The sequence below is a fragment of the Macrosteles quadrilineatus genome, unplaced genomic scaffold (assembly GCF_028750875.1).
Source record: "Macrosteles quadrilineatus isolate MER2022 unplaced genomic scaffold, UCM_ALF_1.0 Scaffold_4__1_contigs__length_99947679, whole genome shotgun sequence".
Lineage (NCBI taxonomy): Eukaryota > Metazoa > Arthropoda > Insecta > Hemiptera > Cicadellidae > Macrosteles > Macrosteles quadrilineatus.
The window spans coordinates 58,167,199-58,181,080 of NW_026542597.1; the positions used below are offsets into that span (position 1 = coordinate 58,167,199).

The 13,882-nt window shown below is 34.0% G+C and overlaps 2 protein-coding genes across 2 annotated transcripts; one reads left to right on the top strand and one right to left on the bottom strand.

Annotated features, from left to right (window-relative positions):
* The first annotated feature begins 4,143 nt into the window (after positions 1 to 4,143).
* LOC128992945 (piggyBac transposable element-derived protein 4-like) lies at positions 4,144 to 6,138 on the top strand. Its single transcript, XM_054416691.1, has one exon. The coding sequence runs from the start codon at positions 4,144 to 4,146 to the stop codon at positions 6,136 to 6,138; it is 1,995 nt and encodes a 664-aa protein (XP_054272666.1).
* A 676-nt stretch (positions 6,139 to 6,814) lies between these two features.
* On the bottom strand, positions 6,815 to 11,465 carry LOC128992946 (lysosomal acid phosphatase-like). Its single transcript, XM_054416692.1, has 6 exons — positions 11,225 to 11,465; positions 10,338 to 10,445; positions 9,431 to 9,667; positions 8,597 to 8,806; positions 7,598 to 7,757; positions 6,815 to 7,065 (listed from the first exon to the last, which is right to left on the bottom strand). The coding sequence occupies exons 1-6, from the start codon at positions 11,306 to 11,308 to the stop codon at positions 6,815 to 6,817; spliced, it is 1,050 nt and encodes a 349-aa protein (XP_054272667.1). The 5' UTR covers positions 11,309 to 11,465.
* Between the last annotated feature and the right edge of the window lie 2,417 nt (positions 11,466 to 13,882).

Below are 13,882 nucleotides of genomic sequence, written 5' to 3' on the forward strand. Positions count from 1 at the left end.
ATTGTGGAAGCAAAATGAACTCCTTCACAGTTCCAACGCATTAGTTAAAACACTGCATACTAAAACTTTGTTTGCATGTTACAACTATTTACAATCTATCTATCTAATTTATAAAATCTTTTAATGGTTTTTTTACTAAGAAATCTGGTTTTTTACTAGTGTGTTTTTTTTTTACTTGTTTGTAATTGCAGTATTAATTGTCAAAGATTCTATCAAACGAAAGATCTTAAATTTTCCAAGTATGCCTTTTTGGGGTTTGTACTTTGAACTATATTCACCCCTAGATTTTTGCCACCTTGTTGAAGAGCTGACTGTAAGTCAAGGGAACTTTCAACATTTCAAAGCATTTATAAAGGAAAAAAGTAGTGTTTGACCTCATTAAAAAGACCAGTGAGGTTTTGAAAGCAAAACATAAAACACAATGAGAAATTTTAACCCTATTTTATTATTTTAGTGATCCACAGCTATCCTGCCACTGTGAAGGGCTTACTCCAGGATATTTATCCATGAAACAATCCAGAGTACACGGTGATTCACACTTACGAAGATCGAGTTCTTCTATCTCCAACTTGTGGCTGTCACAGAAGAACACCTACAAAAACATGAAATTACTTTACTTGTAGAGCCTCTCCTATACTCTATCCCACATTCACCGTGCAGTCATGTGGTTGTGTACAAAATACTGGAAACATCATGTGTAATATCATGCAGTTTCTGGCAACTGTCATTACAAGTCTTGTGAAAGTGCTTAGTGATTTTGACTGTGGTGCAGTAGTAACGAAATTTTTGGAAACATAATTTCTTTTTGTGTTTCCCAATGAAATGAAATATTCTTTATTGTCTTTTGGATTTTTACAAATTATCGACAATGTCCATGATACAGCTGAAATTATAGCTTAGTCAGTTAATGCATACAATACTTATAGCTAAATAAACAAAATGACATATTACAATACTTATTTCAAATATTACAACTGAAGAATCTTATTGTTAAAATAATCTTCTAGACTATAAAACGGGTTATTGGTCAGCCAACAATAAAATTTATTCTTGAAATCCTTTATAGTATGTGATTTAATAATTGATTCAAGAAAGCTATATATGGTACTTACGTATTAAACGGAGGCCACATTTTGTCAGCGCGCTGCGGCGGTTATGTTAGGTTGGGTTATCGTAAATATTATGTGTGTAGGACTTTCCTCGCTTCGTTATGAATCGATACCAGACGAGTTATACTTTCTATTATGATAACCCAACCTAACATAACCGCCACAGCGCGCTGACAAAATGTGGCCTCCGTTTAATACGTAAGTACCCTATATATTTTAAGTGACAAAACTATGTGACTATATAGAGAGTTTTACTTAAACGATGAAATTGTATTGAGTTATCGATATAATTAATACGCCAACACACAATTTGTCCTTTGAACTGCTCTGCCGTTTCTTGACAGATTTTGACCATTCACATCTCATTGAAAAGAGCGTGTCGCGTAGATTTGCTAACTGACCTTATATTTTTTAAAAGGCCCCTTAGGCTCTGCCCCAGTGGCTTTTGAAGTTCTCATGATTGTTATCCTTATGAAGAAAATATTTGTTTACATTCAGATGAATAATTTAATTGCTGTTGATGTGTTGATATTTATTTTGCAATTCAAGGAAACACGTGCATACAAATTTCATGATTTGGTCAAAATTAAATATTTACTATTTGAATTTGGGTTTGCGGAAAAAACATATTACAATGGAAAAAAATGAGAAAGCCTGAACGAAATATTTCACCAAATAAGAAAAATAAATTGACATAGTGTACTATATTTCTTGAGCAATCATTGATAGAACCGATTTGTAAGGTATGGAAACATAGTTCACAAGTCATAGAATGCCACCAAGTAAAATAAATAGAGATGAAGTTTTTTTAAGAATTTACTCTTCCCTTATTAGCCTATATAATGAAGATTCCTACAAACAATGAACGAGGATGTTAGCCGAAGTGCTACCAGTTTTAGTAGGAAACGTGGACTTTACTTTGTGATCATCACAGAGGAAAACCCTCTAAGGCTAAATAAAACTGGTTCGGCAAGGACATTACATACAGGATATTTTTCTTTAAAAAAAAAAAAAAAAAAAAAAAATTAAAAAATTAAAAAATTTTTTTTTTTTTTTTTTTTTTTCATTACATTAAATTTTAATGTCGAGGAATGTATGAAAAAAGAAAGCATTTCAATATTTTTTTTTTTTTTTGTATATGTTTCCATAAAAGTTCAAGTGATTTTAGAAGAATATGACTACATCCAAGAAACCTTTTGAAAACTTTCATGGGTGGTACCATGCAGGCTACAATATCAATGACGAAGATAAACATGGACAGCCTAATGCGGCTATGAGTGGGAAACGTTTTTTTTTTTTTTTTTTTCATTATAAATTTTTCATTACATTAAATTTTAATGTCGAGGAATGTATGAAAAAAGAAAGCATTTCAATATTTTTTTTTTTTTTTGTATATGTTTCCATAAAAGTTCAAGTGATTTTCGAAGAATATGACTACATCCAAGAAACCTTTTGAAAACTTTCATGGAAGGATTCAACTATTATTCACAGTAAAGGGAAACATACAAATACCATCTGAACAACATCGGGCCTTTTAACTTTGCATATTCTCTGGTAAATATAATTGACGTTAACTACAGTAACTAACCAAAATAATGCCAATTGAAGAAAAAAAAAATCATGACATACAGGTTAAGCAGGAAATCAGGTAGTTCTTAAGTAATGTGAACAAATGTTATCGCCATAAAAAAATAACTGAAATTTGTAAACGTATTGGCGACAATGGGTGGTACCATGCAGGCTACAATATCAATGACGAAGATAAACATGGACAGCCTAATGCGGCTATGAGTGGGAAACGTTTTTAGAAAACACTAAAAAACAAGATCAGCTTTTGAAAAACTATAAGATATTTACAAGAAATGTTGATTATATTGAACTATTATGAACATCGTGAATATTTCCATTCAATTACATAATCTTTGAGTTGACTTTTAAGCTCAGGACTTTCAAATTATTCGTTTTCAAGCAACTCCTGTCATACTTTGCAATTGCTCCATTCCGAGCTACATGTACACTTTTTCCATCCATTTTATTGTTATAATACTTTAATAAAGGTTTTTACTTTTTATGTATACATATTTAATAGTTGAGAATTTAAACGTTGTTGAGTGCACAAGTGTGCTACAATTGGAGTTTAATATATTTGAACTTATCCAAAAGTAAAATGTGTGGCGCTATTTCAAAACATGACTAATACATAATGTTGTGATGATTCAAACCTACAAAACAGTTGGTGAGAGTAAACATCTGCTTTTAAATTATATTTATTTGAAAACATTGTAGTTCCAAAAGTCTGACATTGGACCCCTTAAAATCCTCTGGGGCCCTTTTGACGGATCTGCACCAAACTTCACACAACCATTGAATAATGCCTGAAAGTTTCATTACAATCTGTCAAGCGGTTTCGGAGTCCATATGGTACATACATATATACATATATAGATATAGATAATTTAATAACTCTTAATAATTTTTATCACACCCTCTTCAAATTCAAGATATCAGTCCATACTCAATTAAAAGTTAAATATGTCTATTCAGTGAAGTATTTTTATATCTGTTTTTGTTAATGGGATGATAATTCCACTTACCTTAACCCTTCCCGGACGGGTGACGGATATATCCGCATAAGTCATTAGCGATTAAGGACGGGTGACGGATATATCAGCCTATGGTTTTTTATGTTCCGGACGGGAAGCGGTTATATCCGCCTTCTTTTCAGACAGACTGGCAGGTCTGTTTGAAAGGTTACAAACAGTAACCAGATGTTTCGCGGTACCAAGGCGCCACTTTCCTGCTCTATCCATGGCTGCGCTCTCTCTCGCACTCCCCCTCTCTCAGGCGCTGCCCCTCTCTCCCGCGCTGACCCTCTCTCCCGCGCTGCCCCTCTCTCCCGCGCCGCCCCTTTCTCCCTCACGCCAACCACCTCTCCTACACCCCCCACGACGTTTCGCGCTCAAAACCACGTTGTCTGTGTGTTGGCGCCAAACGTTACAGTTGTCTGTCTAGCAGAATGAGATAGTGATGCACGATGGCTTATAACGTAAATAGTACTAGTTTTTCTGGTGATATTATTGAGTTATTGAACAAGAGTTTTTCGGAGGGTGATGTTGCTGTTGATGGGATGGAATTGGACGAAGATGACAACATATCTGTGCGTAGTTGTGATGTAAATAATGCAAATATCGATGGAAATGATATTGATATAGTAAATGGTTTTGTATCCGAAAATGACAAAGACGCTGATGTTCCTCAAGATGAATGTAATGTGGTTCAAGTGGAAAGTATTAGTGATGAACAAGTTAGTGAGGACGATATTGGGAATGCCTCAAGTTTTATTGACTCGGAAAAAGAAAGCCTTCATAGTTCAACCAATGAATCTACAATGGCGTCCAAAAAGTCATTTGCAAAGAACTCTAAAAAGCCATCTAAAAAGAGGTCTACAGAGGCACAACAACCAAATCTAACTAAAGCTAAACTCCTTCGTATGAAGTGGGATAAGGAGTATGCTTTTGTGACCGACAGTGACAGTGGACCTGTAAGTACTATTCCTATTTATAACTGCAATTACGGTCGTAATCTGCCTACAGAATTTGATCTCACTTCAAAACCAATTGATTTCTTTTCACTTTACTTTCATAGTAATCTGATACAATTGATTTGTGATGAAACCAACCTATATGCTCAAAGTTTGCCTATTCAAAACCAAAGGAAACAAAAGGTTTGGGCTGATACAACAACCACAGAGATCCGAGCTCTTCTCGGGGTTGTACTGAATATGGGACTTCACCCGTTGCCTGATATAAAGGACTACTTTTCATTGTCCTGGGTAAACAAGATGCCCTTTTTTTCCGATGTTTTTACTCGAGATAGGTTTTTGATGCTGTTTTGGAGATTACACTTTAGTCATGAACAGGGAAGCGCACGTGACCTCAAAATAAGAAATATTGTGAACACAATTCAAGAGCAATGTAAACTATTCTATACGCCAAGCTCGTATGTGTCAGTGGATGAGAGCACTATTTCATTCAAGGGCAAGATTTCATTCAGAGTTTACAACCCCGACAAGCCTGTAAAATTTGGGCTAAAAGTGTTTGTTCTTTCTGATGCTCTGAATGGGTATATTTACAGTTTCAGCCCATATTACGGTAAAAGTGATGGTAACGAGGATGAGCTTTTGAAAACAACAAATACTGTTCTACAACTCTGCGATTCTTTAGTAAAAGATCCCCTGGACCCTCCATCTGGTCACCATGTATACGTCGACCGTTACTACAATAGCCCTGAACTGGCTAAAGAGTTGCTGAAGAAAAATATGTTTGTTACGGGAACGGTTATGAATAATAGAAAGGAAATGCCAACACTAAGCAAACCGCTCAATTGTGGTGATGTAGAAGCACGAAGAAACAAAGACTTGGGTGTTATTTATTGGAAGGACAAAAGAGTGGTAACTATGCTTACAACCAAACACAAAATAAGCCGGAATGAGATGACAGAGAAGCCCAGCAAGTGGCCAAATAAACCTCCTGTACTAAAGCCTGATGTTGTCTTAGATTACACTAAACACATGGGTGGAGTTGATCGTGCTGACCACGTGATATCTAGTTATCAGTTTATGAGGCGTACTAAAAAATGGTATCGCAAACTTTTCTTTTGGCTCCTTGAAGTGTCTACTATAAACTCTTATATTCTATATAAATCCTTGCAAGAAGAGAACAACAGAGTAGCAATGTCTCACAAACAGTTTAGACTTAGCCTTGTGGAAGATTTAGTAAGAGACTACGTTCAGGAGACCTGCAATTTTACAAGAAGACGACCAGGACGACCGAAAAATGATATTCAACGGCTGAACGGAAAACTCCATGTTATGGGCAAATCACCGAAGGGGTCCTTCAGATGTCATGTTTGTGCAAAGAACAAAGTTCGTAAGGAAACTGTGTACTTTTGTAAAACATGTGACGAAAAACCGTACTTACATCCAGACACATGTTTTGAGGTGTACCACACTCAAAAAGACTATTTTTAGAAGAATGGGCTATTTACAGGCACCTTGTAAACTCTGTAAAATGATTTTGTAACCTTTTGAAAACTGAAATTATTGTTATTTTTTCTTGTTTTATAAGAATGGGCTATTTACAGGCACCTTGTAAACTCTGTAAAATGATTTTGTAACCTTTTGAAAACTGAAATTATTGTTATTTTTTCTTGTTTTATAAGAATGGGCTATTTACAGGCACCTTGTAAACTCTGTAAAATGATTTTGTAACCTTTTGAAAACTGAAATTATTGTTGTTTTTTATTGTTTTATAAGAATGGACTATTTACAGGCACCTTGTAAACCCCGTAAAATGATTTTGTAACTTTTTGAAAACTGAAATTGTAGTTCAACTTTTTCTTGAAGTGTTATTTTCTTGAAACAGTTTTATATAATAAACAACGCAACAACATATTGTTCTTTATTTATTACCTAACGTTGTCATAGTCATATCTTCAAAGACGGGTGGCGGATATATCCGCAGCTTTTCTACTCATCTGCGGACGGGGAGCGGATATATCCGCATAATTTTTTTTCAAATAAAAACGAGTAAAAAATTATTTGGACAGTATGAAGTGTTCCATTGTGTTTATTTTATGTATATTCGTATAATAAAACACAAAAAAGGAAAATTAATTTTTATTTTTTCCTATGATTTTTGCCCGTCCTATGTCACGATTTCGCCCGTCCGGGAAGGGTTAATAGTGTCACAAGACCGTTTATCTGCGAGAGTCTCTTTGTGAAGCTCAAATATGAATCCATCTCCTGGTCCTATCATTTGTGGCTTATCCAATCCAAGACCCCACCGCAAGGCGAAGAGTGTGTCATCATGAGTGGCATGAAATCTGAATTTTTCAGCAAAAGTATTGTCTTGTGATTTTTTCATGAACTTTTCATGAATGTGGTGAAGCAGAGGTCCTGCAATCAATGAACATATATGTTCAAAATCTGTTTTTAAGTATCGGATTTTTGAGCAAAAACTATTAGAAACAAATCATCGTAAAAAGAAATAAAATTACTAATATTGATTTCATACTTGTTGTCAGTTCCAAATTGTAACTTTTGTCGATGCTACATGTTTCGGCGAGCTGCCATTGTCAAGCATACAGTCAAGGAATGTATACATTAAAAAAATCCCCTTGTATAGCTTCGTTGTTGGTTTATGTGTGCAAGTGGATTTTTTCCTGGACTGTATGCTTGACAATGGCAGATCGCCAAAACATGTAGCATCGACGAAAGTTAAAATTTGGAACTTACGACAGAGGTAATATAAAACCAATAGTAGTCATTATTACAGTTCCAGGGCTACTACAATAAATTTTAAATAAAATTACATCATATAAGAATACAGTAGTTTTCTGATTCAGATAATTTCCTCAATTGTCTTTGGTTTTAACCAGTTAAGGAATTCAAATATCAAGGCCCCTAACTCTTTCCAATATATACATACCTGCATAAAAAGAAAGCATTTCTTTGCTTTTGTTGAGGTAGATAGACTTTTCAAAAAGCTCAACTAAAAGTGGTGCCATCATATCCGGATACAGAGGCTTGTTGTTGAACTCAGGCCGTGGCTGTGTGACCCATTGTGGCTGCTGTAGACCGTTGAGGCTCTGGAATAAATAAACACTTGTGATGGTCCTTAGAGTTAATGAGATATTGTATACAGCTGGGTAGCAGAGTGGTTGTAGTGCTCGCTCAACAATCAAAAGATTGTCAGATCGATCCTGAGAAAAGTCAGGAGCTTCTTGATGGTTGGAAACTGGACACAGCTGTCCTTGATCATTGGGATTTTAATGAATGGACCTGGCTGATATTCATGGTCAGCAACAAAGATGTCATCTTATCAATCTTATCCATTCAACATTCATCCTTCCCTCATCTTCGCCTTTTACGCATCCTGGTGTTGATGCCATATAAAAATAATCTCATCCATTTGATGATTGAAAACTCAAATAAAATATATTACTTCTGAAACGATAAGTAAAATATTATAATGTGTGTAAAACAAGTCAGAATCGCTTGGTCCTAACTGTTATTTTACAAAAATTTTTGGCAATTGGTTTTTTTGGGTAAAGCTAACCAGTAACAGACCTAATAGTTATTTGTAATCCACAGTATTATGTCTCAGCAGAACTTCCAATTTTCAGTAAAATAGTTGATATTGCTCAGAACCTTACCTTACTTTGGTTAAAAATAATCAAACATGACCTGTTCTGCCTATGAAAACCTTTTAGAAATTTTGATTAGTAACACAATTTTGTCCTCAGAATTGTTTTTCTCTAATAAGATAATATTATTTATCCACTACTCCACTAACAAAATTCAGAAATGTTTTATTTTCTGAGAACTCCATAAAGTTACTTCTAGAATGATCCTAGGTGATACAGAAATCAATATTATTTAATTTATGAAATTGAACTGAAATGTTTAATAAATACTTGGTGCCTACCTCAAACTGAATGGTGTCCCATATCTCATAGTGTGTATCAATGGAGTTGATGTCAGTTCTGCCTGTGTGTTTCTTAAGCAACTCGTATATTGGTTTATTGGCCTCACTTGGGTCAGGGTTCTTTGTAAGTTCGTAACCCTCTTTAATCATTTTTCCATATTTTGGACAATCTTTTAGTCCTAGGCTGGGATAGTCAGGGTCATTAAAAATCTAAAAAATACTATTTTTCAGAACAATTTTCTGAGGATACACTTTTGAAATCTTACAAGAAAATGTCAGTAAAATCAAACCATTACATCAATAAACTCACAAAAAATAATTAAGTTACTATAAAACTGTGAAAAAAGAATGGTTTCAAACTTTTTTTTCAAAATTGAATGAAAAAATTAATTAAACAAATAAATATAAATTACTATACTAGCTGATTACTAGTGCTTCCCAACGGGAAGATGCACTATATCAAACACCAAAGTAGTTCAAATTGATATATTTTCATAACTTATAAATTGAAAGCAGAGCCAGGGTTGATACAGCAACGGAACGGTTATAGAATTTTTGTTTCGGCCCTTAAAGTTTTAGAATAAAAATGATCTATGACAAAGTTTTAGGATAAATGAACCTACCACCACATAGTAGGTATGAGTAAAATAGTTTATTTAATTTGTTTTTTTATCAGCTGTCTGAATTTGTGGAATACGTGGTAAACTTACAGTTTAACAAATAAAATGGAAAGGTCAATGTATGTTAGGTACAAACATATCAAACCCACATGCCTTTACTCAACACTACAATCCTTCCTCAGTAATTTACACAAAACAGTTTGCATACACTTACATATGCTTTGTCAAAATCCAAAGTGTTATGCCACACAGGGATTGGCTGCCACATCATATTATTAAATATCGGTTCAGCTGGAGGGAAGAGACCCGCAGAAGTTGCCATCGCACTTGTGATGGTCCTACTCATATCTGTTGATGTTATGGTCACATTCTCTGCTGAGTAAGGTCCAATAAATTTACCATAGACAGCCTTCAGTCTTCGTCCTACTTTATACATGAGTCGCTTTCCTTCCTGTAAAAGAATATGATCTGATTACCCCTAAATGTTGACAACTCAATTATGGGTTTAAATAGCTATTTTAGACGTTCCAAAACTTATTATTGAAGTAGATATATTTTAGTCAGTGGTCAATTATCAATTATTTAAGATAGGGAAGCCACTATGTGCGTATTTTAACCCAAATATGAGTGAAGGTCGAAGGATAACTGTAAGATGAGTGGTGCGATCTTGTAGTCTTGTTAGTGACTAAGGCCGACATGTTCCTTAGGCACAGCTGTTAATTAGTAGCCCATACAGTCAATGGCAGCTAAGGGACCTACAGTTTATAGTGGAATCCGAACCACATGTTTTCCTTGTAATTAACAAATTAGTCTAATAATCAGTATAGTACTGCGGATAGTCATAGTACTCACTAGTGCGGACGTTAATCCACACCAGGAAGCATCGCATCCACAGTGCATGCCTATAAATAACTTAAATTCGTGACCTCCTAGTAGCTGGATTACTGGACGACGCCACCGTCCCAGTCAGATAGTGTGGTAGTAGATGGACGCATAAACTTGGAACCCCTCTCTGCTAATTAACGAAAAGTGTTATGCAAATAAATTACCTATGACTTGTGGCTAAAACATTCACTAGACAATGGACACCTAAGTAAATTATTTAAAGGTTTTATACTCACATCTGTTAGTTCACCTGGTGGTCCTGGGAAATGCTCCGGGTAGATAGACTTATAGGGGTTGTTGGGGTAGGGTTTATACAGGGGAGCTCTGGTACCATGTCTGAAAAACTGAAGAATACAGAATTATAAAAATGGTTCACCTTTCACACATAGGCCTTGAACAGTACAAATTAGTAAGAGCTATATACTAATTATATCTTTTGAGCTAAAAGTATGTTCAAAAACACAAAACATTTCCTTTCAAGCATAACCCAAAATGTTTATTAATAGTCAAAGATGTTAGTTTCCGTTGGGGTAAGGGTAACATAAAAGCCACATGGCATTTTAAGGGTAAAATTGTTCTTGAGGCTTTCTCAAGAGGATATATTTTGATGAGATATGAAAATAGCTCGTCAAATATCTGAAATATCTCTTGCTTGGCTATAATGTTCATGGCTAAGCTGTATCCACTAGGCCTACAAAACTGCATACAAGACTTCTGCATGGTCATTATCTGACAGTTGCAGCCTTGACAGAATAAATTGCCTTAAAACCTAGAACTAATTTATGTAAATTAAATGGATTTTTTTAAGAAACAGGCTAATTTCTTTCACTTAACCTGAACTGCACACTGAATTATATCCAATAATGTAGTATTGAAAAAATATATATTATATAATATATATATTCCTATACATTAGGCTATGTCTTTTGAAAACCCAAAACTTACTGAATAAAATCTTTTAAAAGGCAAAATTATTCATCTATGATTTTACTTTTTAGAAAATTACTAAACATCCATCTATTAGCAACTAACTTCAGCAATGTTTACCAATACCGTACCTCAAAAGAATTTATAGTACCTACACGTAATAATTGAAACCCTAATTAAATTTGTGTTTACTCACACTGTATACATACTGAAGGGATGACAAGTCTCTCTCAGGCTCCGTCTTGATCGTTGGATCACTGTTACTCCAAATTGATCCCATTTTCCTAAATCAATTATGAAATATGTGATTATTCATATAAATTCAAACCCATTTCTTGCCTATAACCATTATTCTGAGCAGTGACTTTAAACATTCACAATTATTGGTCATTACAAATGAGAGTAAAATCACAAAAAACGTTTACTTTCTGTATTGACATCTTAAAATAATTAAAACTTAATTGTTTACCTATGATAAAATTTCATATGATTTCATATGATAAGTGTTTTTTCAGTTAACTATGGTGTTCATGCAACACTAAATATATATTAACAATTAACCCTTCCAGGGCTATGGACGGATATATCCGTCAATCTTTATTTACTTTTCAGGCTGAAAACGGATATATCCGTCCCAAGAAATGTCTTTTCTGGGCTAACAAATCGATATACATTGTTTATAATACAAAGAATAAACATTACACTGCATTATAAATGGGTTATTTTGTTTTTGTGGTTGGCAAAAATAATCGCTGCAGCTGTTTCAGCTATTATTTTGCACCATAGAGTTTGTGAATATTGTGAAACTGGCACTTCACACATGGTTGTTAGTGAGTGATGTTTACATTTGTGTTTTGGGCTTCATTTTTGTCATTTAGCTAATGTGACCAATCCAAACTATTGGAAATGTAAAGGAGATGTTTTGAGATGCTTGGTAAAAGTATTACTGTGGGGGTTTTCTTTGGCAATGAAAATAATAGTATTGAATGTGATGGATATGATGAACCTGAAGAACAGTCTTTACGTAGTGGAAGTCTTGGTGGGGAATGGGAATGAGGTTATGGGAGCGGAACTGAGTGGTTAGATTTACTTCAAAATGATGGATACATTTTTATGAATAAAAAATCAAACAAGAGAAGGAATAGCCTAAGGTTGACGGATATATCCGTCTGTCCCCCACAAGAATACCCAGATTATATCTTGGCAGTTGTGATTATCACTGAGGGCGGCAGACGGATATATCCATCCACCTTATGTTTTTTGTGGGCCTAAGATAACCGTCAAACCAAATTTTATTTTCTTCATAGCTTTGTACAAAAATTAGTTCAGCGCTAAGAAAAATCTGTTTATGATCCATGAATTATTTCAAGCAAAATGAATACGTAAACACTTTAATTCTTGAATTTTGGCAAACAATAATTAAGCTCCAGCCCTTCATTAATTTAGCCCTGGAAGGGTTAAGTACATATAATTTAAAAGATATTTATTTTTACTTCCTCCGTCTATACTTAGTAAATGGAGAAATCGTTTTGTAAAAATTTTGAGTTTGAGTTTTGGGTGGATATATCCTTTTCGGGTCCCCCTGAACCCATCAACAACTTGGTTTTAAAGTGATGTCTGTGTACAGAGCTACAGACCACACCTGGGATCCGATTTTGGTTAGATGTGTAATCCCTAGTATCTCCAGGGTTTAAATATTTTTTTAAAATCTTGATTCATAATGGTAATTTTTCTATTAAACCCAAAAATAACCTAAAAAAAAATTTTCTTTCAAAAGGACTCGACCGATTTCGATTAAAATTTAGTATATTATGGAGCTTATAATTGGAAACAAAATGGTACAATCCCTATTGCTGTAAAAGGTACTTTCCTGTTAAAGGGAACATTCATTATTATCGATGATTTTTTCTCGATATATCTATATTAACAAATTGAAACATATCAGCTGACAACTACGATAAATATTGTTCAGTATCAACAAACGATTATAAAATGAAACTGTTCTAAAAAAAATAACCTAACATAACTAACCAAACTTGCTGTGTAACATTTAAAAATTCTGTGTTTATACCTTGCCTTTTCTGTTATCAAAAGGAATTTTTAAATAGTACAACAAGTTTGGTTGGTTATGTTAGGTTAGCTTAGAACAGTTTCATTTCTTAATCCATATAATGGTCTATTTTAGCCTAAAGATCAGTTGTCAATTTGTAATGGATCGGAAAACAAAAATATCGATATATCGAAAAAATCTTCGATAATAATGAATGTTCCCTTTAACACGAAAGTACCATGTAAAAATTACAATTCAAAAGTTTTTGTAGCTTTATGATTTTCCCCATAAATTTCATAGTACTCCCACTGCTTACCCATGATAAGGGTTGTTAACAAGCTAATGGAAGAAAATATGTGTAAGATATTGCTGATGCCGTTTATTTATATAGTGCCATCAACTTGCCATAATAAAAAGAGCTCACTAAATTTGTAAACCAATGTTTTAATATTGGTATACTAGAACCAGCCAATTCATTATATACAAAAACTAACGTTTAAAAACAATATGGCATTGTATATCAGTCATAATTAATTGTAGATATAACTTAATGTTCACTTGCTTACCTAGAATGATGTATCCTCCATTTTTGTTAAGAAAAGTAATCACTCTCACTTATTACAACACAACAAATTACTTCTGATTAAAACAGACATCAGTCGAAGATAATCAGTGAATTATCATTTACGGAACAAAACATGCACATTCTTCACTTTTGCTAGTAGTTTGCAATCTCAGCTTAGTAAATGTGCTATTTATTTAAATATGTTTCAATTAATGTGGTAAATTACGACTTTTTACTTT

Bases quoted from the DNA above. Each gene is read 5' to 3' on its own strand.
- LOC128992945 (XM_054416691.1), top strand. From the start codon at position 4,144: ATGGCTTATAACGTAAATAGTACTAGTTTTTCTGGTGATATTATTGAG.
- LOC128992946 (XM_054416692.1), bottom strand. From the start codon at position 11,308: ATGGGATCAATTTGGAGTAACAGTGATCCAACGATCAAGACGGAGCCT. The intron at 9,668-10,337 runs GTGAGTATAAAA...ATTCTTTTACAG, and splicing joins CACCAGGTGAACTAACAGAT to GAAGGAAAGCGACTCATGTA. The intron at 8,807-9,430 runs GTAAGTGTATGC...AGTATTTTTTAG, and splicing joins TGGATTTTGACAAAGCATAT to ATTTTTAATGACCCTGACTA.